This window comes from Nyctereutes procyonoides, unplaced genomic scaffold, assembly GCF_905146905.1.
Source record: "Nyctereutes procyonoides isolate TBG_1078 unplaced genomic scaffold, NYPRO_anot_genome, whole genome shotgun sequence".
Classification (NCBI taxonomy): Eukaryota; Metazoa; Chordata; class Mammalia; order Carnivora; family Canidae; genus Nyctereutes; species Nyctereutes procyonoides.
The window spans coordinates 50,892,116-50,917,838 of NW_026575121.1; the positions used below are offsets into that span (position 1 = coordinate 50,892,116).

A 25,723-nucleotide genomic window follows, 5' to 3' on the forward strand; every position below is an offset into this window, starting at 1 on the left:
CGGGGCATTTCCAAAGGCAGCTGGAGCTCTATAAGAAATTTCTAAGTGCTCGCTGAAAAATACTTTCTCAGAGGAGCTAAGAGGGGTATGGTCTTTGTTCGGGATTTTTGTTGTGTGTTTATATAATTTTACATGGCTTTGGAGTTTCTTAATAAAAATAAAAAAGGCTTGGCATATTTAAAAATACAAATACCAGATTGCTTCCTCTTCAATTTCTGCTCCCCTTATATATCCTTGGGCTGAAATTCGTGAAGTGAGTTTCTCGGTTTTGGGGTTTTCTGGCTAATGGTACTCAACAAAGACAAGTTCCAAGTATTTATGAAGAATGCCAGGAACTGATGGCAGCGGAGGCTGGAGATACTGGGAACTTGAAAAGAGTGAAGGTGACTTTTTCAGAGGCCTAAATATAGACAAAGCTTTAAGAAGAAATGGTAGCACATAACAAGTCTTCTTGCTGCTGCCATGCCAGGGCAGTGGCTACTGAGATGAAAAGAAAATATGTTCTCTACATCCCACTTTCCCAACTGGAGTGTGGACCCAGAGAATGAAGCTCATAGGGGGATAAATAATATTATCCCAATTGTAGGGTACCTACATATTGGCTAATGAGGCTTGCAGTGGATGAAGGATAGCCTACCATCACGGATAAGTTTCTTCATGTAACATCACATACGTTTGTTGGAATCAATGAAACTTATAGTGTGGGGATTGCCTGCAGTCTTCAGAAAATTCTAGTCTCTTAAGATGCTGAGTGACTTGGATGCCACTGAGGAGCAGTGTCTTTGCTAGTTCATTATATTTTAGGAGATGATCAGAAAGGCTCAATTATAAGATTACAGAATAAAACCATACTGTTATCTTCCTTTCAGTTAGTAAGAAACAACTGTCAAAGGAGAAGGTAGAAGGAAGCCACAAAATATAAGGACATTAAAGAAATCAGAAATGGCATTTGAAGTTCTCCGACTGTGACTTAGCACAGGGATTGCTGCAGGAGGGATGATGGTGGGCATCCAGAGGGAGCACTGGGTATGCCAAATTCTCCTCAGACCACTCCTCAATCCCCATGTGCCTGCCAAGAACCTTTTTAATTTTTTTCCGTATCAGCTTCAAAATATTCTGTTCAGGAAGTATGAGAGACATCACTTTGGTTTCAGACAGAAAATAAATGTTCATAAGCTAATTTTGTGTTTCCAGTGGGATAATGTTATTAGGGATTTAAAAAAGCATGCTGTAGACTTACACCCACTTTGGGCATAAGTGCTACCAGCTCTTGGCACTCTTCTTAGAGATGGCTGGTCAGAACCACAGCCTAGACTGGGGGCTCATTCTACACATCTGGCTTAAAGTCTGCTTTTGAAATAAATTTTGAAAATAAACAATCTGCATTCTGGTATGTAAACTGCATTTCGGGCTGATTGGCTGAAATCAGGCCATTATCTTCCCACTTGATTATACACCAACAAACACATGCACTTTCATGTCCATGCCTTATACATAGTAGAATGAAATTTAACTGTGGACAACAAATGTGACAAATTTAATAATAATTTTTTTAAAAAATAGTGAAAGTTCTTAAAGGAGGGTTAAGAATATTGTATGCCTATGCACACATTTTGTGATTCTCTACTCAAAATTTAAAAGCAAAGGAAGCTCTCAGTTGAGATCAATTTAGTGGTTTGGAAAATCAAGTAAAACAAATATTTCAAAGCATAGAAGAAAAAGAGAGATGCAATCATAAAGGAAAAAGTATGAGGAAAAAGGGAGCAGATGGAGAAGTAATTACTGAATAAATAATAAACAAAAATTTCCTTGACAATATCTCAGTCTGCAAATTGAAAAGACTCCCCAGTTAGGCAGTTCCTTTTTTTTTTTTTAATTAAGATTTTTAAAATTTATTTGAGAAAGAGAGAGTGAGAGAGAGCATAAGCAGGGGGAGGGGCAAAGGGAGCGGGAGAAGCAGATTCCCTGCTGAGCAGGGAGCCTGACATGGGGCTTGATCCCAGGACCCAGAGATCATGACCTGAGCCAAAGGCAGGCACTTAATCAACTGAACCACCCAGGGACCCTTAGGTCAGTTCTGAGGAGAAAGAACATACAAAGTATATCCTGGTAAGGTTTCTGAACAACCAGGACAGTGGAGGGTTTCAAAAGCTTCCCCAAACCAGAAAACCTACCAACCAACCAACCATCAAACAAACATCTAATTACATTCAAATGAAAAAAAAAAATGACACTGGCATCAGACTTGTCCTCTACAATGTTGGAGAAGAGAGAGAAATTACATCTGAAGAAAATAAATAAATGGAAACCCTTGAAGGAGAAGAGATACACTATAAGGGAATCATCATGATCATAGCTGAGAACAAAATCATGGAACTGCAGCAGAAGACCAGATGCTGGGGAGAGGGATGGGGTGATGGGAGGAGGTAAGAGAAAAGAAGCAGAGGAGAGAGGCACAGATAGAGCGAAAGCCCAATCTAGAGAATCTTGAAGGATGAAGGAACTGGTATTTTATTTTCCATAATAAAGAAATACATATTTGATCATAAGCAACAGAAAAAGGGCAGCCATAATTCAAAAGAATAAAAAATAAACTAGGACTTCCAAGGTAAAACACTTGCATGTAAATTAGATGCTTTTGCAAACTCTAACATTCAAGATCTTTTCCAAATTCTGCTATTGATTTTTTTTTTTTTTTTAAGAGAGTGGGAGAGAGAAAGGGTGGGAGAAGGGCAGAGTGAGAGGGAGACAGAGAATCCTAGGCAGGCTCTATGCCCAGCATGGAACCCCACACGGGACTGGATCTCACAACACTGAGATCATGACCTGAACCAAGATCAAGAGTCGGATGCTTAATCAACTGAGCCACCCAGATGCCCTAATCTTTCATTCTCTAACTGTGAAATCTGAGGGAACACATTCACTATCTGCTCTTCAATGATAAATAGATAAATCACAACATGAATAAGACAACATACATAGAGATAATTCCTGCCATATACTAAACACTTAATAAGTGGTATTTTGACTGATTTTAGAGAAACCTGCTCTGGGTTTTCTCCCCAGAGAAAATGGTCTCTTGCAAAAGGTATCATACAGGCCACTATTAAGCCTTGCCTGAATGTCAGCAACCAGAGTCCTTCTGCGTGTGAGGAAATGCAGTGTTGGGAGGTTCTCTACCTATCGAAGTCACGGGGTTGATACCTGGTATGGCTCAAAAGCGGACGTGTACAGAGGCAAAATTTAAATTCATAACTGCAAATGTTAGGTTTCATGATTTCTTCTACAAACAAAATTAGTTTCTTCATTATTCTCCTGAGACATCAGATTTCAGGACCCCCCCTAACCCTGCAGTTACATAGTTCTTTTCTCTAACATATATGTTTACGAAAACTTTGGCCATTTAAAGCAGTGATTCTTATTTTCTTTTAATTGAAATTTTGTTAGTTAACATAGAGAGCAATCTTCATTTCTGGAGTGGAATTCAGTGATTCACTACTTACTTACAACACCCAGGGCTCATTACAGCAAATGTCTTCTTTAATTCCCATCCCCCATCTAGCCCATCCTCCACCCTCTCCCTCCACATCCCTCAGTTTGTTCTCTACTGTTAAGATTCTTACTTTTTGGTCAATGTATTTGTTGTCTTCAATTGCAGACCGTTTGGAGTGATCACACGATGAGGAAGAGGTGGACGGAAGGCTTCGTAAGAGGCAGCAGGTGTCCTGTTGCTGGCGATCAATGAACTGCTTCATGAAACTTTCCCTTTGCAAATGAAGTAGACACACATGCGTCAAGCATTGTTAATAAACCAGAGCAAGCCATGGCATTTTACAATGACACATGTGCTTGAGCTCCGATAAACGGTAACAGAAAAGAAGTTCACAGAAAATAAGACCCATCATGCTAAGAGTGGTGTTTATTTTTTTTTCATTTTTTTATTTTTTTTTGATTTTTTTAAGAGTGGTGTTTAGATTTAATAAGCAGAACAATGAACTTAGAGAAAGCTTCCTGAATTTTCAGTTTTGTTTACAAAAAGTAATGTCCCTGAAATAACTTTTAAGAAATAATATTCAGTCATTGATGGTATTTCTTTGAATCTCATTGTGGTAATACTTTTTTTTCCCTCTAAGACTTAGAGGGATTAGTTCATCTCTCTGACCTACTCATCATAAGAATCCTCAAGAGATAATTTTACATTTAAGGACTCAAAATAACTCAAAAGAAACTTGTTTCATCTGATCTCTGGAGCATGATGAGAATTCAAATAACAGCTTTTCAAATAACCCCTAATCTTGAATCTAATTTGTGGCTCTTTTATACTTCCTATTTTTAAGTTAAAATTTTTTTAAAACCAGAAATGCAAATATATTTCCATTTGAATTTTAAATATTATGGCACCATAACCAGTCTCATATTTTTATAACCCCCCCCCCCCAGAATTGTTTTTAGAACTGGTTACATAAAAATGTCATATTGTGGGGCACTTGGAATTCTCAGTTGGTTAAGCGGCTGACTCTAGATTTCGACTCAGGTCATGATCTCAGGGTTGTGGGATAGAGTCCCAACCCAGTTGGAGTCCACTGCGCCTTCTCTCCCTGCCTTCCTCCACCCCTCCCCCCACTAACACATGTGTTCTCTCTCTTTCTTTCAAGTGAATAAACAAAATCTTTTAAAAATGGCATATTTCAACTATTTTGGTTCTATTTGTAATTTTGAGCTACAACTGAAATAGTGTCTTTTAATTTTTAAAAATAAATGTTTTAAAGCATCTTTTATGCAAATGCTCAACTGAAGGGCAAAGTGGTAGAAAATGAAATTAGTATATGTGGCAAATGCCATGTTTCTTCTTATAAAAGTGGAAGACAAGGAGCCATCAGAGCCGGAGGTGAGAGTATTGGGTAAACCCTTTCACCACGGTTTTCCAAGGTTGTATCCATGCTAAATTAAGAACAAGCTAAAGATGAGAAGGAACGAGGTACCATTCTCCCCAGATTGGTTATGTTGGTTTATGATGCATAAAGAAACAATGACAACAGACTTAACATGCTTTTAAGCAAGTCTTTATAATGCAACACTTGTTCTTTGTCTAAATGCATTAAAGAATTTTTAAACTCCAAAATAAGGTAGAAGACAAATGATACTGTAATTAGACAGACATTCTAAACAAGCACAGTAGTGCAGAAACCTGGCTGGTGGCATTTCTCTATTTACTTGACAATAAAAGGCATCAAAAGGCAAGTTTATGCTTATAGGGTTGAAGGTCAGAGTTTGGCGTCTCTTGCAACCTTGAGTACCTGTGACAGTTATCTGGGGATCCAATCCCTGAGGGGCATCTCAGGGAGAAGCAGGGGGAAGCAGCCTTCTTGCCTCAGCTTAATGCCGCTGTTGAATGACCATTCTGAATATACCACTTAAAGGGGTGAATGGTTTTTAAAATAGATAAAGAGAGTAGAAGTATATACATGACTTAAAAATAGAAGAAATATACCCTCCTTGAAAAAATTTCGAATTTGAAAAAAGGGCTGAATCAGATTTAAGAGAAATCGTTGACTGTGTCTGTGATATATACGATGAAAGAAATATGTTAATACCTGATTTTAGGAACTGTAAAATCTGAAGGAAGCTTTGAGATTTTCACCATTTGCGGTCTGTTTGGAAATTTTTCAAAGATTCGAAGTCGCAAGGGGAGCTTTTCTTTGGTGTCCGCATTCGCTTCACTTTGTTTTAACTAAAGAAAAAATAGAAAGAAGGAAAGGGGGGAACTTATTGTACTATCAAGTCATAGACTGGATTTTTGCAATCAGAAAAACAATGAGTTGGTACGTGGCGAACGGTAGATGGCAGCAGAGCCCCATCGAGTGCACTTTGTTACCTGGCATCTATGCTCCGTGTGTGCTCGAACTTTAACCACCCGGAAAACAAAACCACAACTAAACCAAGCAAAAAACTAAAGCAGAAAAAAATTAGAAGAAAAATTTAAGTTCTTTTATTCCCAAATACAAACTCCCTTTCATAACAAACATTATTTTTGTTTGCTTATTTATCACTAGCATGTATAATAACATAACAATAAAATCTGTTTTATGTGTGCTAGAATACAAAATCAAAAAGAATAAAAAGAAATGAAACTCCTGAGTGGTAATATTTGCAAAGAGGGAAAATGTCAGGAAAACGGGTCATTTATTCTAGCAGATTAAAGAGAAAAGCTCAAAATGGAAACAACACATTTGGTACCTACAGGAAGAGTTCTTTATTCAGTTGTAAGATGAATTATTACATTATATGCCATAACATATCTTTGCAAGAAATGACAAGCAAATGGAATTCATCATCTATGTATCATCTATCTACAAATGGTTTTTATATTTTTTTATATATATTTTATAGTTCTACAAATTAAATTTCAGGGAAAGAAACTTGACAACATAAACTGGAACCGGTGCTTAGCTAAGGAGCCATCATAAGGATGGATTTGGCCTGAAAAACGAAGTAGGGTGCTTCTACCCCTTCTCACTCCACCTTCTTTCCTGTCCAAGGCTGACTTCTCTTGCAGACCTTCCTTACGTCTCTTTACTACTCCCTCCTCTCAGAGCTCTCTATAGACGGGATAACCTCTCCATATCCACCTATCTCCTGTTCTGCTCTCTAGCCTGCACCTCTGACCACTGAACCCGTTCAAAGAGTCCACCAAATTCAGAAAGCCTCTCTGGTGGGGTTAGGGAAGTGTGTTTCAAAAACCAGCAGCTTCTTATTCCTTGCTGGGTATGCTCTTACTTTCTAATTACAACCTGTCTCTGGTTTGTGAAAAGATTAGCATGGGAGGCTGAGAATATTTTTATAACTTTTATAACAGGAAGAAGGGTGGCAATTCTTCCCTCCTCCCCAAGTAGGGGTATCCAAACCAGCCAGAGAGAACATGACCGTTGCATTTGGGGGAACATCCAATTTCAATATAATATATGGCTCAGTTGTCCAATTGGTGTGAGCTCATAGTGAGATTATAGGTCTTATTTCTAGTTCAGAAAATGTGCCTCATTTTCATAAAACTCAGAAACTGTTCTTAAATTATTGTTTTATATAATATAAATATTTTACTGTAGCCATCTGTATGTCTTATTTAATTTGGGGGCTTGTCTGTGGATTTCTGACTTAGACAGTGACCTCATAAGAAGGGTTGACTGTGGAATCCCTGGGTGGCGCAGCAGTTTGGCGCCTGCCTTTGGCCCAGGGCGCGATCCTGGAGACCCGGGATCGAATCCCACGTCGGGCTCCCGGTGCATGGAGCCTGCTTCTCCCTCTGCCTGTGTCTCTGCCTCTCTCTCTCTCTCTCTCTGTATGACTATCGTAAATAAATAAATAAAAAAAATTTTTAAAAAAAGAAGGGTTGACTGTCGTTCATTGCCTTCCTGTCTCCCCAAGTGGAATACAACACAACACGCTCCCAATCATTTGATGGCTGTGATGGTGACAGTAATGAAGACTTAGCTTCCAAGGTGCAAAACTCCTGGCTTTTCCATGAGATGCAAGCAATTAAAAAATGGCTGTAGGGGTGCCTGTGTGGCTCCATTGCTTAAGTGTCTAACTCTTGGTTTTGGCTTATGTCATTATCTCAGGGTCCTGAGATCAAGCTCTGTGTTGGGCTCTGTGCTTGGCAGGGAATCTGCTTGGGATTCTCTCTCTCCCTCTGCTCCTCCCCAGCATGTGTACTCTCTCTCTCTCTCTCTCTCTCACTCTCTTTCTTTCAAATAAATAAATAATCTTAAAAAAAGAAAAATGGCTCCATATATAAACAAAGAAATTCATGAAGAAGAGACTTGTTTTCCAAAAATTTATTGGCATAATTTGTAAAAAGATATTTGTCAGTAATAAGGAGAGCACACAACAAAAAGAAAAGGTGGTTTGTTTAGTCAGACTAGAGAGAAAGGCAATTATATAAGGCCAAAGACAGGCCAAGAAGATAGAGCAGAAATGAAGGATTTAATTCATGACTTTGCTGACTCATTTACTTATGTATTGGTGTAGTCACTTATAAATCAAATCCCAGAGACCAGATTCCCTGCAAAGTTCTGGGAATATAAAAATAACTAAGACACAGTATTTGCTCTCATGGAGCCCACGTTGTAATGGATAGATCGGTCCGTAAACAGATAATGACAAATATAATAGCTATTCTAGCTGAGATACAAACAAAGTGCTGGGAGCTCAAGGTGAGGAGCAAAGGGAGAAAATTCAAAAAAAAAATGATGGTGCTACTTTTATTTCTAGAGACTTCTTCCAGTATTCTGGAGGCTGGAAGCCCTAAATCAAGGTATCAGCAGCACCATGCTCTCTCTACAGGCTCTAGGAAAGAGTTCTTCCTTGACTCAATTTCTTGGCAATGTTCGTGTTCCTTAACCTGTAGTTCCATCACTGTGTCATCTGCCTCCGAAATCACAAGGCCTTCTTCCCTGTGTGTTTCTGTGTCTGAGTCTCCCTCACTTTTCTCTTACAAAGACATCAATCATTTAAATTAGGGCCCACCCTAAAGCAGTATGATCTTAACTGATCATATCTGAAAAAATCTCATTTCAAATAACATCTCATTCTGAGGTTCCAGGTAGACATGAATTTTGGGGCCATACTGTTAAATCCACTACATAGAGTAGTTGAAATTCCAGCATACGGTGACTTAGACACTGTTTCTCTCCCCCCACCCACCCTTGAGATTGTCAACACTAGGAGGACAAGGATCCTTGCAGGGGTTGGGTGGGTTTCATTATTCATATTCAGAGCCTGATATACTATTTGATACAAAGTAAGCTAAACAAACATATGTTGAATGAATAATTACATAATAATCGGCAGAACTAAACTCTTTAGCAGATAACTTGGAAATAAAAGAGAGGATTTTTGGTATATTCTTAAAGGTAGAGAGAGAAGCAGAAAATACCCATTTACTGATTGAATACATTTGTTGGCATGGAGTATAAGTATCCCTGGATTCACAGAATAGAATATAAATAGACTCTATGGCACTTAACCTGAACTTAACATCTACCATTGGTGAACTGAGAAATGTTTAGAATAAGTTTAGACATAAAATTTTGTAATATTTATTTATTTAAAGATTTTATTTATTTATTCATGAGAGTCACAGAGAGAGAGGCAGAGACATAGACGGAGGGAGAAGTAGGCTTCCTGTGGGGAGCCCAATGTGAGACTTGATCCCAGGACCCTGGGATCATGACCTGAGCCAAAGGCAACCACTGAGCCATCCAGGCATTCCAAAATTTTGTAATATTTTATCAAATATCCTAGAATATGATGTTAATATTGGTCAGTTACCAGTATTAAAATATAGTCCCCTTGCTGTATGTCTTTAAAATGGAGCTCATCTCATTCTACTTTGTGTTAGAGTTATTTATACCTCCTCAAACTTGTAAACTACTCAGGGGCAAGATTCTGTTTTTAATTCACTTTCATAGTCCTTTCCAGAGAGTAGAAATATAATAGCTGTTTGTAAATAAATGAATTAGAATTCATAATGAACTGATCATGGAACTTTAAAACTATAAACAGCAAACGAGAAGCTCTTTTTGATGACACAGAAGTTTCTCAAAGATGCTGCAAATCCTCTCAGACATCAGGTGTCAAGGCTCCACATATGTGCAGAAGGCCAGTTAAACCAGACAAAGATGGGTGGATGCATGGGTGGCAGATATATTGATCTCACTATGGAGGCACTGGATAGAATCTTCTACAAGCAGGAAGGGGCCTCTTTGTGAACGGCAGCTGCCAAGTGCTCTTTCTGCTGTTCACAGTTAAGCAGCATTGACTACAGATGAACATGTACACATCCAGTAACCCAGCAAACCCTCTCTCAGGCACACACCCACCAGAAACATGCCCACATGCACACCACAGCCTCGCATGCCCACAGCTGTGCAAAATGGTAGTCTCCTCAAATGCCCACTGGCAGCTGGATGGAGAAGTAAACTGTGGTGTATTTATGAATTTGAGTCAATAAACTCCATCCAAGCACAGGAATTAGGGTGAATTTTACAAACTAATGTTGAATGAATGAATCCTGATAATGCAAACAAATACATCCCAAATAATTCCATTTATATAAAGTTAAAAAGCAGGCAACACTACTCTATCCTGCTTATGTCTGGAGAGTGGTCATCCTGGGGTGGGGTGAAGCATCATGACCCAGAGGGCATATGGGGAAGGGCTTTTGAGGAACAGCTGGTATTCCTTTGGGTACTGGGTGTGTTCAATCAGTAAAAGTTCAGCAAAATGCCTTTTTCTATATGGATGATAGAATCCAGTAAAAAGTTAAAAAGAAAAAAGGACAGATGATGGAGTTAAGCAAAATCATCAAATTCTTACTCCACTGCTATTAATCACCTTAACGAGAACCAATTCTCCTTCCCTGGTCCATGATTTTGGCCAAGATACAAAATGAGGGGGAAAAAGGCCAAAGAACAAGACGGGACTGGAGTGTGTGTGGAGGATGTGGGGTGGGATGAAGATGAGGCAGTCAGGGTAAAGAAAAGTACTGCCTGGTACTTGGAAAACACTGTTCAAGTACTTAATACATGATAAACCTTATTGTACCTTTTATCCAAATTCTTTCCCCTTCTTGCATTTAAGCACAGATTGTCCCAAGATTAAATGTACTGTGATGCAAGTGATGCAGTGTAATATGGGTTACACTGAATATACAGGATAATAATTTAAGATCATTATATTATGCCACAAAAGCAGACTTTCTAATGTATAGCAATTGTATTTGTAAATATTCACTTAAAAGTCATTTAAAAGATCAAAACTCTTGAATGGAAGGAACCTAGTGTAGTGAACCCAAGATTTTAGTCTTTATGTTGAAAAAGCTAACGTAAAGAAGAGCACAAAGGAAAGTCTATAATGGCTTCAGCGGAGCACAAAGTCTGGCTGCAATGGATGGATCAGATGATAGATTTGTAACAGACTCAAATGGTTAAAAAAAAACCACATTTGCAAAAAATAAATCAGAATCAAAGAGAAAAATTCAAACCTTGAGCTTTAAAATATATAAATCATCTAAGCTCAGTGCTATTCTATGGCTCAGCATCTGTCTTGTGGAGATACCATTACACATTGGGCGGCTGAAAGCCTTTTGCTTTCCTTGTGCTTCTCAAGAGAGTTAGGTGTAATTGCTCTGCATGACACATACCCTGTTCTGCCTCATTGCTTACACCTTCCATCTTCCAGCCTGTGTTCTCTTCTGTTAAAATATTCCAACATTATTCAGTTTTCAGTCCCTTGCTAAACACTGCAACAAATAAGTGAATTGAAGGATTATGTTAAATAATTTTTTTTCGGTAATTTTTGGTGGGACTTTGGAAAAGAAAACAATTTAAAAAGCATTCAGATGGGGGAAAGATTCTCGTTTTAAAATCTAGTCCATGCTGTTTGAAAAATGTGCACAGACCTTAGGTTAATGTGTCTGAAGAGTATTTTTTTTGGCAGAGTTTGATATATGAAAAATGGCCACATTATGTGCAATCTGGGGAAAGAAGTTCCTCTTTGTCACCTGAGTAAATTAAGGCTGAATTCTCTTTGCTTCTTTATACAATGGCATTATCCAGCTTTTCTGGATCTATATATGACACAGTAATTTAGAACGGAGACTCCTCCTAAAGCATGAACTATTATTTTTCAGCAAGTTTCTCTTGCTATTTTGCACCTGTGATTTTACAACCCCAAATGCATGGTGTCTGGGTGAAGACAGACTGGATAACTGGAGTAATGATCAGACTGTTGGTCTTTATTAATATCCATGTCCCTCTGTTACTATAAAACCTTGATAAGAAATATAAAGAATATTCTTCACTAGGCTGTTGAGTACAAGCAAGAATTTCTTAGAAGGGAGGATATTTTCTTTTTTTGCCCTGGGCAAAAGGCTGTCAGCCACATGACTGAATGTAAGACAGCTCTATTATATACTTTTAAAAATGTGTCCCTAAAAAGTGTTCAAGTTGCCAGTTCTCCCTCCTTTTACAGAAAGTCTGGAATACATCCAGCACTGCCAAGGTCAGTCACATCGAGGTTTTACTACTACAAACTGAAGGACTCTATTTCTTGGCTTGTGGGCCATAAAAGATACATTGTAATATAACAGCTGGAACCCCAAAGTATTTGTTCAAAGTAACTTTATAACATCAGTTGATTAATGGCAGGTGGTTTTCTTTTCCTACATCTCTCAATAGATTCAGAGGTGTTGCTCATTCATCCTTACAGCATGCCCCTGAAGAAAATAGGGAGAAGAGGTGTATTCTTGGAGGAGCTGGTGCCCTGGGGAATTAAGTGGCTGTTCTGTGCTTCCTGATTTGGGAGACTAGCAGGACACTTATGAAGGGCTCTTACTCTTACCTCACCTTATGACATCTCTAAAATGTACATAGCATGGAACTTAAGATCTTACAGCTTGAAATGTCCTTCAGAAGGTTACTTTGTGACACAATGTGAATAGCAGTTACAAGGCTTAGACTACAGGAAAATGCTAACAAGTTAGTAAGAGGAAAAGAAACTATTCAAAACAAGAATACCAAATTACATTGAATGAATAGGTTTTCCTTATATGATTGTCTCTTGAAATCCCATTAATGGACTTAATGATTTCTTAGAGACAATTGTAATGAACACAGTTTGCTTTTGTATGTTTTGGGTTTTTGGTGGTTGTTTTTTTTTTTTGTTGTTGTTGTTGTTTTTATTTTTTTGCCTAGGTCCCTCTATTTTACATTATATTTCTCTTGTGTTATTCAACTGAGACACAGTTGTTTCCATTAGGAAACTTACTGAGTCATAGAAACATGTTCATTATGATAAAAAATGCATTGTTTTTGCTCTACCTCAGATGAAATTATATTAGAATTCCATGTAAACTAGATAGTTGGTCTTGTTAGGAGACGGATATTCAGTAAGTAATAGGAAAAGGCCACACCATAGGGAATTTAGAATATGTATACTGTATGTATATGTATGTATATATATGAGTGTGTGTGTACGTGTATACATATATTTATACTCCCATAATTGTCCTCCCTGTTTTGATTCAGAAAACATAGGAGAAAACATAGTCTAAAAAAAGTAAGAAGATGTGGATTTCAATTTTTGTTCAGTTTTATAATCCATTAACCACTTTGGATTTCAGTGTTCTCACATGAGAAATGAGGATCTTCCTTCCTTCATATAAATGCCAGATAGATAAGTGAGATAGCATATTGTCTGTAATTTGAATTCCTCAAGGGAAAATGTGCTATAAAAACCAGAGCTCTCACTATGCCACCATAGCTGCTGGCCCTGCATGGAGATGCTCTCATCTCAGCCAGTGGGGAGAAGTGCAGAGGATGCTCACATGCTGTCCTGTCCAGCGCCTCTCCTCCATCCACTGTGGGACTCCCTCAACCTCTGCCACTCCCTACCTTCTGCCCCTTTGCAGTGTTGTTTGATTTATTTTCTTAAGACTCTTGATTTAAATAGAGTGGCGAACATTACTCCTGATCTAGTGTTTTTCCCTCTTTCCTTCCCTTTTCAAACTTTCTTCTCACAAGAGTTGCCTGCACTTGCCATGGACCATGCATGCTGCTCCTCTGCACTAACTCTCTGCTCATCTTCCATCCTCTCCCGGCGGCACCGAGGGGCTGCTCTCACCAGCCACCCATATTTCCCACACTGCTGAAGTCAGCAGCTCCCCCACCCCATGCATCCTGGTTTTATCTCACTGCCACTCCTGAACTGGGTTCCATCCTCCCTAACTGCGTTTGCATCTTAGTCTTGCTCCTTGAATCCCATTTTTCTTTTCAGAACACTCGAAAAAGAAACATTATCATGTTCCTGGTCCTTAAAGTAATTCAAGGGTGGTCAATTGTGTTTATAAGACATTTGAATCTTCTTAGCATGGCAGAAATGATACCCCCCCTACCAACCTCCACCCCATGCCTTCCTTGCTCTTTACACTCCAACAATATTGGCTTGCCGGCCCCTCCCACAGTCTTACTTGATGTGACGTATGTGTGCCTCCAAACATACAAACATATTGTCCTCCCACAGTGCTTGCAACACACTTCCCTTTTACATTTGGTTAACTCCCTTAAAAATCATCCCTGCTAGGAAGATTTCTCAGAATAACAATAACTGGTAGCTATTAAACATGAGTGCTAGACACTAGCCTGAACACTTTGCATTGCTAACACTACTCAATCCCCCAGTTTGGCCCTGGATGTTGCTCCATACTCTAGCATGTTACAGATATGGAAACTGAGGTCACAGGAGCTTAAAACAGCTGCCCAAGGTCACATGGCTGGAAGTGGTAGCACTGGGGTATGACTCCAACGTTTCTGATTCCAGAGCTTGAGCTTTTACAAACTGTTTTATACTGCCTCATCAAAACAACATTTTCAAGCAATAGATGCATTTTTCCTTCTGCAATTTTGTACCTGCCATTTCTTAAATATGGAATATTTTCTCCCACTTTGCTAACAACATTAAATTCATCATTTTCAGACACATCTTCCTTACCTGCCTCCCATCTGAATTGGGCATGACTTCCGCACCATTTCTTGCAATTTCTTCAGCCTTAGTGCTCAGGGCTTTATGCCATCATCTCCTAATTATGCATATCTGTCTCCTATTGAGGTGACACATTCTAAATTAAGAGCAGGACTCTGTGCCCTGTGGCCTCACACTGTACATTTACACACACACAGGACAAAGATAACACAATGGTGATGAGATGAACAAAAAAAGCGGCATCGGTGGTGTCCTATGAACGGGACAAAGTGGCCCATTTGTGAAGTTTCTCCTCATTTTATTATTCTCTTCTTAGGCTCTTTACAAGGTGGAAGAAGCCATATTAACCAGCACAAACAAGTCTCCCAATTTCAGATGGGTTATTTTACTGATCAAGAGGAAGAAAGAGAAATGACAAGTCTCATCAGCTTTTGTATTAGAAATAAAATCATAAAAAGTGTTTGGCTCCTGATGAAATGTATGCCCTCAGCTTTTTAAGATCAAAACATCATAATTAACTATAAATTTTATATGACATATTCACAGTATAAAGGTTCACAGATGTATATGTCTTTGAACAGGGTCACACAGCAGACAATTTATACATATATGTTGTGTTATTGGAGTTTACCATAGAAAATTCTTACCCCATTTAAAAAAATAACACTTTATGTGGAAATCATTTTGCACTTACATAAGATTGCAAAGATAGTACAGAGAGTTCCTGGATGCCCTTGACCCAGCTTTTTCTTATGTTTGCATCTTATATAACCATAGAACATTTATTAAAACTAAGAAGTTAACCTTGGTCAAATACTTTTAACTAAAGTGGAGAACTTATTTGGGATTCCCTGGTTTTTGTGTCAGCATCATTTTAAAGAGTCAATACAGGGTGCCATATTATATTTCATTGTCATGTATTTTGAGGCTGTGAATTTCTCCTATCTTCCTTATTTGTGAATGACCCTGACAGTTTTAAGGAGTACTGGGCAGGTCCCTTGTAGAGTGAGGGCAATTTGGGATTGTGTGATGTTTTCTCAGGACTTGACTGTGGTTATGGATTTTGGGGGGAAGAATATCAGGGAGATTATGAGCTTATCTCATCATATCAGGGGGAACATGACACCAATAGTCTTAATGTTGGTGATGGCAACTGTAACAAGGGTAAGGTGTGTCTTCTGGTTTCTCTAATGTTATAGTGTCCTCATACTACTCTTTCTGTAAACCATGAGGTAGAAGCAATTCACCAACTCCTGCCCACAGCTAAGGAGAGAATACTTAAGGTTCTTCTCTCAGGAAGGAGGAGCATCAACGAATTTGTAGACACATATCAAAACCATCAGAATAATTTAAAAAAACAAGTTTTGAAGGGAGAACTTGGAGGTCATGCAAATATCCTATTTCTTCTTCAAGTTTAACACTAATTTCAGCATCCATCAGTAGATCCCACCTGCCACAATTATAATTGTAATGTTCTAATGGTGATTTTCTATTTCCCTCATTTATTATTCTATTATTTCTATTTCTATTTACTTGCCACTATTCTGTGAGGAAGAGTTGCCACTTCTCTAGTTTTAAATTCAATAATTTATTTATACACAAGTGTGAGTTTTTGGTTGTTTATTTCACTCTCTGGATCAATAATCTAATACTATCATTATTTATTTTATTGCTCAAATTGCTCTTGCTTTGGCTATTGGGGGCTTTTTCAGTTGGCTTCTCCACTCTTCTGATATACCTTTTTATTTTCCTTTCTTTCTAAAAGGTTCTTCCTTACTTTCTGGGCTCCACAAAATACTTAAGTCTTATCTTGTGTTTTCAGACTGAGCTAGTAAATACATGTATGTATATAAAATGATGTTATACATACATATTTATACCTAACAACTATGTATGGATGGATGGTCTTATGTAACCTTAGATCATATATATGAATCCATCCATGTATCTATATATCTATGTATCTATGTATCCATCCATCCATCTTCTATCTTAAACTGAGTTCATACTGATACTCCTACTCCAATCTGATGCTTTAGGGTTCATCTGGCATCTCCCCTTTGCTTATCTGTAACTTCTTTCTCCAACAGTGTGACATGATCTGCAGTAAATTCTCTTATTTGTTCCACCTTAGTGCATATATAACTAGTATCAGGAATGGTATTTGTCATAAAATAAATATTACACATTAAATTGGAGGTATGGAAGACACATATTGTAGTCCCCACGTTGGGGTCTTGAACCTCAGCTGTGCTCTGTTTCCTTGGCAATTCATGCATTTTCCAAGTACCATTCCTGAATATGCTTATGGCAGATTGTAGAGTTATTCAATTTTGCAGACTTTGATAAAAAGGGCTTATTAGATGCACTATGAAAATTCACGTTAATCAACATATTTTATGCAAAGCAAAATGGAAATAGGAATAACATCAAACCAAATAGCATGCATGTATATTTCTCATTTCCTAGAAATAATTTAAGTCATTCTTTTGTTAATATCGGAGTAAAAAATATTCGATAGTCATATGGCTGTGTGAGAATGCCAGACATGCTCCACCTCTCACTGTACCTATTATTGAGCAAGCACACTGAGCGGAATGTAAAGAAAGGATAAGATGAACTCATTAACCCTCAAGTATGTGGAAGCAGAATCATGAATAAATCAATAGAAGATGGTTGCTGCTCTTAGACAAATTCCATAACTTTCTGGCCACCTTTTATTAAAAATTAGTTCAGTTCGATCTAATCTCCTAGGTCTTCTGGTTCAAATCTTCCCCTGACCCCTACTCCACAGAGCTACAAGTGTGACTTCTGCTCTAGAACTAGGGAAGGAACACAGTCCCATCCTTTACAGCTCCACATCTCCTTTTGGGTCTAGTTTCTCAGAGCAGAGGCCAGGGTGGAGAGTTAGGAGAATAGATTGCCTTAGGAAACCAGCCACAGTTCAGGGTGGCCCTCTTTGTGGTTTGATATAGATATGGACCTGTTGAAAGATGATGGTTTTCTGTATGGATGACAAGCATTGTAAGCAGTCAGGGACATGAAATTCTGGCCTGGAAGGAATAAGGCTGACTAGCTGGACCAATCAGATCTTCTCTTTTTGGGAGCTTGAACTTGAGACAGAGAGAGCGTTGATTATTTGTAACAAAACCATAAGCCAAACTGACATGGAGAAAATCAGAGAGAGATTATTTGTGCTGCCTTAATGGTAAATCACTTGGAGTTATTAAACATTTTTCTACAAGGTTATAGTATCTCTTTTCTTTCCACTCTATACAATCTCACCAGATTCACAATTTTCACTATTTTGTCTATACAGAGAACATCACTAAGACTGAAGAAGAATCAGAGAGGGTGAGGACTTTTGGCTGGTTTCTTCAATGACATAGCCCACATGCCTAGGACAGTGCCTGGCACATGGTAGGCATTGGGTATGTGAAGATTTCATTGACCATCCATGTTTGTATCTCTAGCCAGCCAGCCCTCACTCCTGAACTCTAGATGTGCATATGCAGCCATTAGGTGTCTGTCTCTGCTTAGGCCCAAACTCATCACAACATGCCCAAGGTGGAATTGTCAATCTTTTCCTTCAGATAGGGCTCTGTGCTAATGTTTCCTGCTTCAGTGAATGTTACCATCATCCATCCAAGAGTTACCCCCGAGACTCTCTCACTTATGTTCTTAAATCCAAACTCTCACCATGTCCCTGCTGATTTTACTTCCCAAACAGCTCTCTAATTTACTATCACCTCCCACCTTCAAGCCTTCTGAGGCTTCCCATGTTCTTAGGTCAAATGTAAAATTCTTTGCATGTTTCTCAGAGTGCTGCATGGTATATGACCTGTTTTCTTTTCCATATTCACTTTAAACCACTTCACCCTGAACTTTCTATGTTCTGGTCATGCCGAACACTCTTCTTTCTCTCTGCAATGTTCTCCTCTCCTCTCTCCCTGTTAACACCTTTATGAAATCACTGCTGCTCATCCTTTATAACTTAGCTCAAGTGTTTCTTTCTCCTTCCTCACTGCCCTCACTGCTCTCACTCCCATGTGGGTCAGTGTCCTCTATGAACTTCTCACTCAAATGGTGTTCTTTTCTGAAGAATGTTCATCTCAGTTTGTAAATATTTATTCACTACTTTGGTTATTTGATTTATGTACAACTCCTCCATTAAACCATAAGGTCCAGGAGAACAGAGAATTTAACTGCTTATTATTGTCTCTTTAGTACCCAGCCCGGGTACTTTTGAACAATGTAGGGATTCAAAGATTTGAGAAACAAATGAATAAGCAGATAATAATGCTTTGGAAAGAATGGAAAAGTATATAGGCTGAGACTCAGAACAAAGAACAGATGGACTGTGTTAAACCTAAGTCCAAAAGGAGTTGAGGCAATGACAACCCTTCCAGTGTACTCAGATTTGAGTTTAGGTACATATCGGGTAACACTCCTTATAGTCTCCACTCCTTATAGTCCTAACATAGCTACAAAAGAATCCCTTTGCAATTCACGAAACTGAAAACCAATTGTCTGTCATGCTTTTTCCTGAAAATTGTAACAATCCAGTTTCCATACTGTGAAAGGATCTAAAGAAAAAAAAATTGCTGTTCATTAAAAAAAATTTTGTTCTCTTGATTACAGAAAGCAAACAAGATAGAGTCCACATAGCTAAGCAATAGGACTAAGGCTGGGTGTGCTGAATTTGGGCAGACTGAAGGGGGAGCTTCTCCTCCAGTTTGGGCATGTTTTCCCTACAAACCTTCCCATTTTCAAAATCGAGGGGTTGCCTTGTAGAGTGCTATAGAAAAAAATGTAATGAAAGTAACTTTGTGTTAGCATAATTGTAGAATGGTACAACCAACAACTCATCAATATAGGGAACTCATTTCATATTTGTTTAAAGGCAAGAGAGCCTTAAGGTAATTCATAAAAAGTTCCAAGTGCCAGTGGAATGAGACAAAGATCAAGGTTTCTAAAAGTGATCTGGTTTGGGTCATCATTCACAGAATGAAAGTCTGAAAAAGCTTAGAAGAACTCTTCTTCCAAGAAAGTCTCAAGTTCATAAAGCTCACTTTTTATGGACTTATTTGATTAAGGGTGAAGGTAAAGATTCCAACTGCTGAGAATGCTGCTCTTGGCTGGTGACAGCTGGTCTGTGTCCTGAGGAGTACCCGCTACCCCCCATTGTGCCATGCTCTCAGCTACTTACATCCTAGCACCAAAAAGGAAACACTTCTTGAGGCCAGAGAACAAGGCTCTGGTGGTTGTGTTAGTTTCTGAGGGCTGTTGTAGCAAAGTACCAAAACTGGGTGGCTTAAAACAACAGAAGTTTATTCTCATAGTTCTAGGGGCTGGGAGTCCAAAATCAAGGTGTATGGGGGCTTGGTGCCCTGTGGGGGTTCTGAGGGTCTGCCTATTCCGTGCCTCTCTCTTAGCTTCTGGTGATGGTCAGCAATTCTTGATGCTCCCTAGTTTGTGGACACCTCACAGTGTCTGTCTCTGTCATCACATGGTATTCCCATCTGTTTGTCTCTTCTTTTCATATCAGGACACCAGTCATAGGGGATTCAGGTTCACCCTAAAGACCTCATCTTAACTTGATTACATTTGCAAATACCCCATTTCTAGATAAGGTCACCCTTACACATACTAAAGATTTGGGCTTCAACATACCTTTTTGAGGTACACAACTGAATGCACAACCAGAGGACATAAATTCTAAGACGTACCTTCTCTGTCTGATGCTCTGATCCCTAGCTATCATTGGTTTAACTCCAAAATTCTGGTCAGCTGTTTCCCCTTTTTGCATTGACTTCTGGATTTCTAGGCCATGTCTAATGCTGATAATTAATACACCCAAATTCTGAGCCTCTGTTGTGACCTATTGGTTTGAACTCTGATCTGAACAGTTTGCAGCCTTAGTCACTTCATCTCTTTGAATTGATTTTACTGCTGTTCATGTCTTTCTTGACATAAGAATTTATTATTAAACAAAGGCCTAACAATGAAGCAATTTCAGAAATAGCAGAGCAAATACTATGTAAGATGACCTCCTGAGATTTAAATTACGGAAAATTATGGGGAGCAATATGTAAATTGATGACTGTACAGTCATTTCTGACCAAAAGATGGAGAGTGGCTTCAAGTGGAGTTACGTAACCTCAAAGGTTTCCAGGAAAGACCATTTCCCAACCCCCAGTTGCTAATGATTTGTAGCTTCTTGAGGGGATTGATCCTCTGGCTCCTGGGCAGCTCAGTGTTTCCTGGAGCAGCAGGAATTCTGGATATCTGATGCCTCCAACTGCCTGGGATTCCCAACGGTTGACCTTGTGAGTTGGGCAAACATCACTCTCCATGCATGCCACATGGAAAAGAAGGTTGCGTAGCCCTATGGTAAACAGTGTTGACATAACTGAAAACATTAAGAATTGGCCAGTAATGAGTGGTCTGTCTGGAAGCATTGAGGATGACAAGTCGAAGAAGAAAGGATTGGTAATCAGTCTTCACTTCCTTTGCTCTCATACATTGCTCATCTCCTAGAACCCAACTTCCACTCAAGAGCCTGAGCTTGCTGTCTTCACTGTCATTTACCAACTCCTTACAGCTAATATGGTTGCTATTTTTTCATTAATTTTTTTTTAAGCTGTGATCAAAAGTTCAGTAGTGTTACAGCAAGTACATTCAACTTGTTGTGCAAAAGACCTTCAGGACTTTTTCATATTGCAGAACTAAAACTCTGTAGACATTGAATTCCCCTCTGCCTCCTCCCATTGCCCCCCCACCCCCACCCCCTGGCTCCCGGCTCTCAGCAGCCACCATTTTACTTTCTGTTTCTACAAACCAGATTCCTCTAGGAACCTCACGGAAGTGGAATCATATGGTACTGGCTTATATCAGTGACCACAATATCCTCAAGATTCACCCATGCTGTAGCATGTGTCAGAATCTCCTTCCTTTTTAAGGCTGAATAATAATCCATTGTATGCCCACACATTTTCTTCATCCATTCACCTGCTAATGGACATCTGAGTTGCTTCCACCTCTTGGCTATTGTGAATAATGCTGCAACAAACATGGGTTTGCAAATATCTCTTCAAGACCCTTTTCTTTTGCATATATACCCGGAAGTGGTATTACTGGATCATATCCATTTTTAATTTTTTGAGGGCCTTCATACTATTTTTCAAGGTGGCTGCACATTACCAGCAATAATGCACAAGTATTCCAATTTCTCCATATCCTTGCCAATACTTTTTATTTCCTAGTTTTTTAATAGTGGCCATAATAATGACTGTGAGGTTGTATCTCATTGGGTTTTAATGATTAGTGATGCTGAGCATCTTTTCATATGGTTCTTGGACATTCTTTTATTTTCTTTGGAAAAATGTCTTTTCAAGTCTTTTACGACTTGTTTTTTGCTGCTGTTGAGTTGTAGGATTCTTTATATATTCAGATATTAACCCCTTATCAGATAAATGATTTGTAAATATTTTCTACCATTACATAGAGTGTCTTTTCATTATGTTGATTGTTTCCTTTGATGCACAGATGCTTTTAAGTTTGATATAGTCCCATTTGTCAATTTTTTTGCCTTTGTTATGTTTGATGTCATATCCAAGAAGTCATTGCCAGTTTCAATGTCATGAAACTTTTTTGGAATGTTTTCTTCTTGGAGTTTTATAGTTGTAAGTCTTACATTAAGTTCTTTAATCCATTTTGAGTTCGTTTTTGTATAGAGTTTAAGGTAAGGGTCCCTCCCATATGCATGTGGACATCCAGTTTCCCAGCATCACTTATTAAAGAGACTTTCCTTTTCCCCTTGTGTGGTTTTGACATCCTTATTGAAGATCATGACATGAAGGTTTATTTCTGGGCTTTCTTCTGTTCTGGGCTTTCTTCTGATCTACAAGTCTGTCTTTATGTTAATACCATGCTGTTTAGTTATTGTAGCTTTGTGGTATGTTTTGAGATTAGAGAACGTGAGGCCTCAACTTAGTTTGTTCTTTTTGGGACTTAGTTTGTTTTGGCTATTTTAGGACTGTTGAGATTCAACATGAATTTTAGGTTTTTTTTTTGTTTGTTTGTTTCTGTTTCTGCAAAAAAGTACATTAGAGTTTTGACAGGGATTGCACTGAACCTATGGATCACTTTGGGTAGTATGGACCTTTTAACAATATTAATTCTTCTAGTTCATGAACACAGATGTCTTTCTATTTACTTGTGTCTTTTGTAATTTCTTTCAGCAATGTTTTGTCAGTTTTAGTGTAGAAATCTTTTACCTCCTTGGTTAAGGTTACTGCTCAGTATTTCATCCTTCTTGATATTATTATAAATAGAAGTGTTTTCTATGGTGACATTTTTTTCACCTCTCTGAAGTCTTTGAGATTGTTGACCAGTTTCCTTCTTGAAACACTTTTACCTTTGGATTTGATGACAAACACATTCTGAACTTTTCTCCTACGCTTGGGCTGTGACTTCTCATTCATATTTCAAGCTCCTCCTCATGGCTTATATGATTCATTTGTTGTTCCTCAGGAACCAGGGTAAACTTAGGAATTCTAAAGGCTTAAATTACCACCTGCATGTTGACTTTTGCTTCTCCGTAATATCTATTTCAGCTCCAACACTCTGCCTAAGCTTTCAACCTTCTATCTACCCACTGACCTTGTCTCATAAATATGTCCCAGGCATCTCATGGTAAACATGGACAGCTTCCCCCCTGCCCTCCTGCTGCCAAAATAAAACATACCACACTTCTCTTGTGCTCTCTGTCTTGGCACACCTCGGGCAATCCAGAAACCTGAGTGATACCCTGGTCTCCTGCCTTTGCTCTTCTCTTACTTACAACTGGTCACAAAATCTTACCCTCTGTATTCCCTTCTCTATATTCCACCACCCCTGTATATTCTCTTGTCTCAGTTTCCTTTAGTTGAGGCTGTGATCACCATCTGGCTCAGGACTGATGCTCTTATCATCAGTGTAGGGCTCCTTCAGTCTATTTTCTATTCTGAGGCTGGAATATAGGGGACATGATGTCACTCTTGGGCTTAAATGCCCTTAGAATAATATCTAAATTCTCAGCACTGCTCATAACTTTTCACCTGTAGTTCCCTGCTTATTTTTCCAACACGCCATTTCTCCTTTGCTGAACACCGGAGTCACAGTGAACTTTTAAAAGGAAGACATTTCTTGCCTAAGTTCATACAGTTTGTAGGTGCCTAAGGTGGAATAACATAGGCTCTCTGAATTGAATCCAATGTCCTCGCCAAAGGACATCATGATATCAGTGCAGAGAACCAGTTCCTTCATTCATAGTGGTCTCCCAAAAACCACTATGCGTTTTCTTGCCAAGAGTAGAAGCTTGCTGTTCTCTTGGTCCTGAACATCCTCCCTTATGCCATTTTCTTCTAATGCCTTTCACTCAGGCATTACTTCAGATCTCAGTCTACACCATACTTGTGAGAAAACACCTCTGATTTCATCCTCAAAGTTGGTTGTGTCTCCTATGTGCTCCCAAGCCCCTATATTATCTGTTTATGTATCACTTTCTCCCACCACCTTATAAATAACTTAAGGCAGGAACAGCATTTTGGTAATCATTATGTCCCTTACCCCTAACTTGGTTATCATTATGTCCCTTACCCCTTCAGACCCACAGCATCTGAAGCACAGTAGATAAACAGACTCCCAGATTATGAAACAGATCTAGTTTCTGAGCAGTAACATCCTATCTATGAGAGGGATACCTCATATGACCTTAGCCTGATGCTATTACATATTTGAATCACGCAGCCCTCCTCTCTCCACCCCCCCCCCCCACTGATTCCTGGCGCACTACGCTATATTCTGATTATAATTTGACCTTCAGTCTATACATCCACAGGAAGAGAATATGCTAATCTGCAAATGTAAGCACATCATCCAACCTACTTTCTAGACACACATCTCATAATGAATGAAGGAACTGATTCTCTGCACAGGCATCGTGATGTCCTTTGGTGAGGACACTGGAGAGAGCCTGTGTTATTCCAACTTAGGTATCTACAAACTATACAAACTTGGGCAAGAAATGTCCTTTGAGTGTTAGTTTCTGTGTCTTTAATATTCAGCATAAAATCCAATAATTTAACATGTGGTGCCTTGCATGAGGTAGTTTTCGATGGGTGGTATTTACTATCACAGAGTTACATCACTTATGTTGCACTAAGTTGAATGAATTCACTCATGGGCAAAATGCTGGGAAGACTGAAGGCTTGACCCAGATCAGGAGACAGCAATCAGGGCTAAGCTGAATGGCACAATCCCCAACCATGTGTCTCTGTGCAACTGTTCTCCATCTGGAAACACCTCAATATAGACACAGAGCAGAGATGAAAACAAAAGCTCCCAGGTAAGGCTGAAGAGAAACACTCCCCTAGAGCTCATATTTTAAAAGGAATATAATTTAAAAAAACAAAGGCTTAAGAGAGAAAAGCTCCTTTACATGTTCATCCTCACTATGCAGTGGATACTACCAAAGACCAAACATCATCAAATTTGAACCAGGATTCAAATGAGACTTGTTACAGCATTGGGGAGACAGTTTTAATTTCAGAGTTTTGAATTTAATCTAAATAGACTATCTATACTTCCCCTTTCAATGATTCTTTCCCCGAGGCATCTCTGTGGGGGTTTTTTCCCTTAGTTTAATGAATTTTATACTGCTTGAAAGAAGACCCTTTATAGCTGTCTTGCACTGAATTTGCAAAAATCATTAAAGCTGTGAGGATTTTCTTCATTTTCAAAGTTTGCAAAACCCCACCTATATTCTCCAGTGTCTTTGCAAGGTCCTTGTCATTGTTCAGAGGACAGCACTGGGTCAAGGAAATTTTTAACTTGTATGCAAACTGATTTGGCTTCTCAGTAGCCAAATTACACATTCACAGACAACCTCATTTCTGGTCAATTTTCTGATCTCATGTAGAAAATCATTACTTGCCTGTATCTTTATTTATATCTATACTTGTATCTATGTCTATCTCCATTTCCAGAGCCAGGGTTGGGTTTAGGGTGGTGAAAAGAGAAGCAAGATCTCTATTTAATTCACTATGGGAGCCATGAAAGTAATGCTACTGCTATATTGCTGCCAGGAACCAGTTGTGTCTTATATGCAACACACCCAGAAAGCAAAAGATGAATTTTACAT

The 25,723-nt window shown here is 38.8% G+C and overlaps 1 protein-coding gene across 1 annotated transcript in view; it reads right to left on the reverse strand.

The window, feature by feature from the left end:
- The window catches only part of NALCN (sodium leak channel, non-selective), a 318,102-nt gene that overhangs the window by 81,324 nt on the left and 211,055 nt on the right, over positions 1–25,723 (reverse strand). Inside the window, exons 16-17 of the mRNA XM_055335586.1 lie at positions 5,595–5,731; positions 3,624–3,765 (exon numbers count right to left, since the gene is read on the reverse strand). Coding sequence (XP_055191561.1) covers positions 3,624–3,765; positions 5,595–5,731 — 279 coding nt within the window. The remainder of the gene's footprint in view (positions 1–3,623; positions 3,766–5,594; positions 5,732–25,723) is intronic.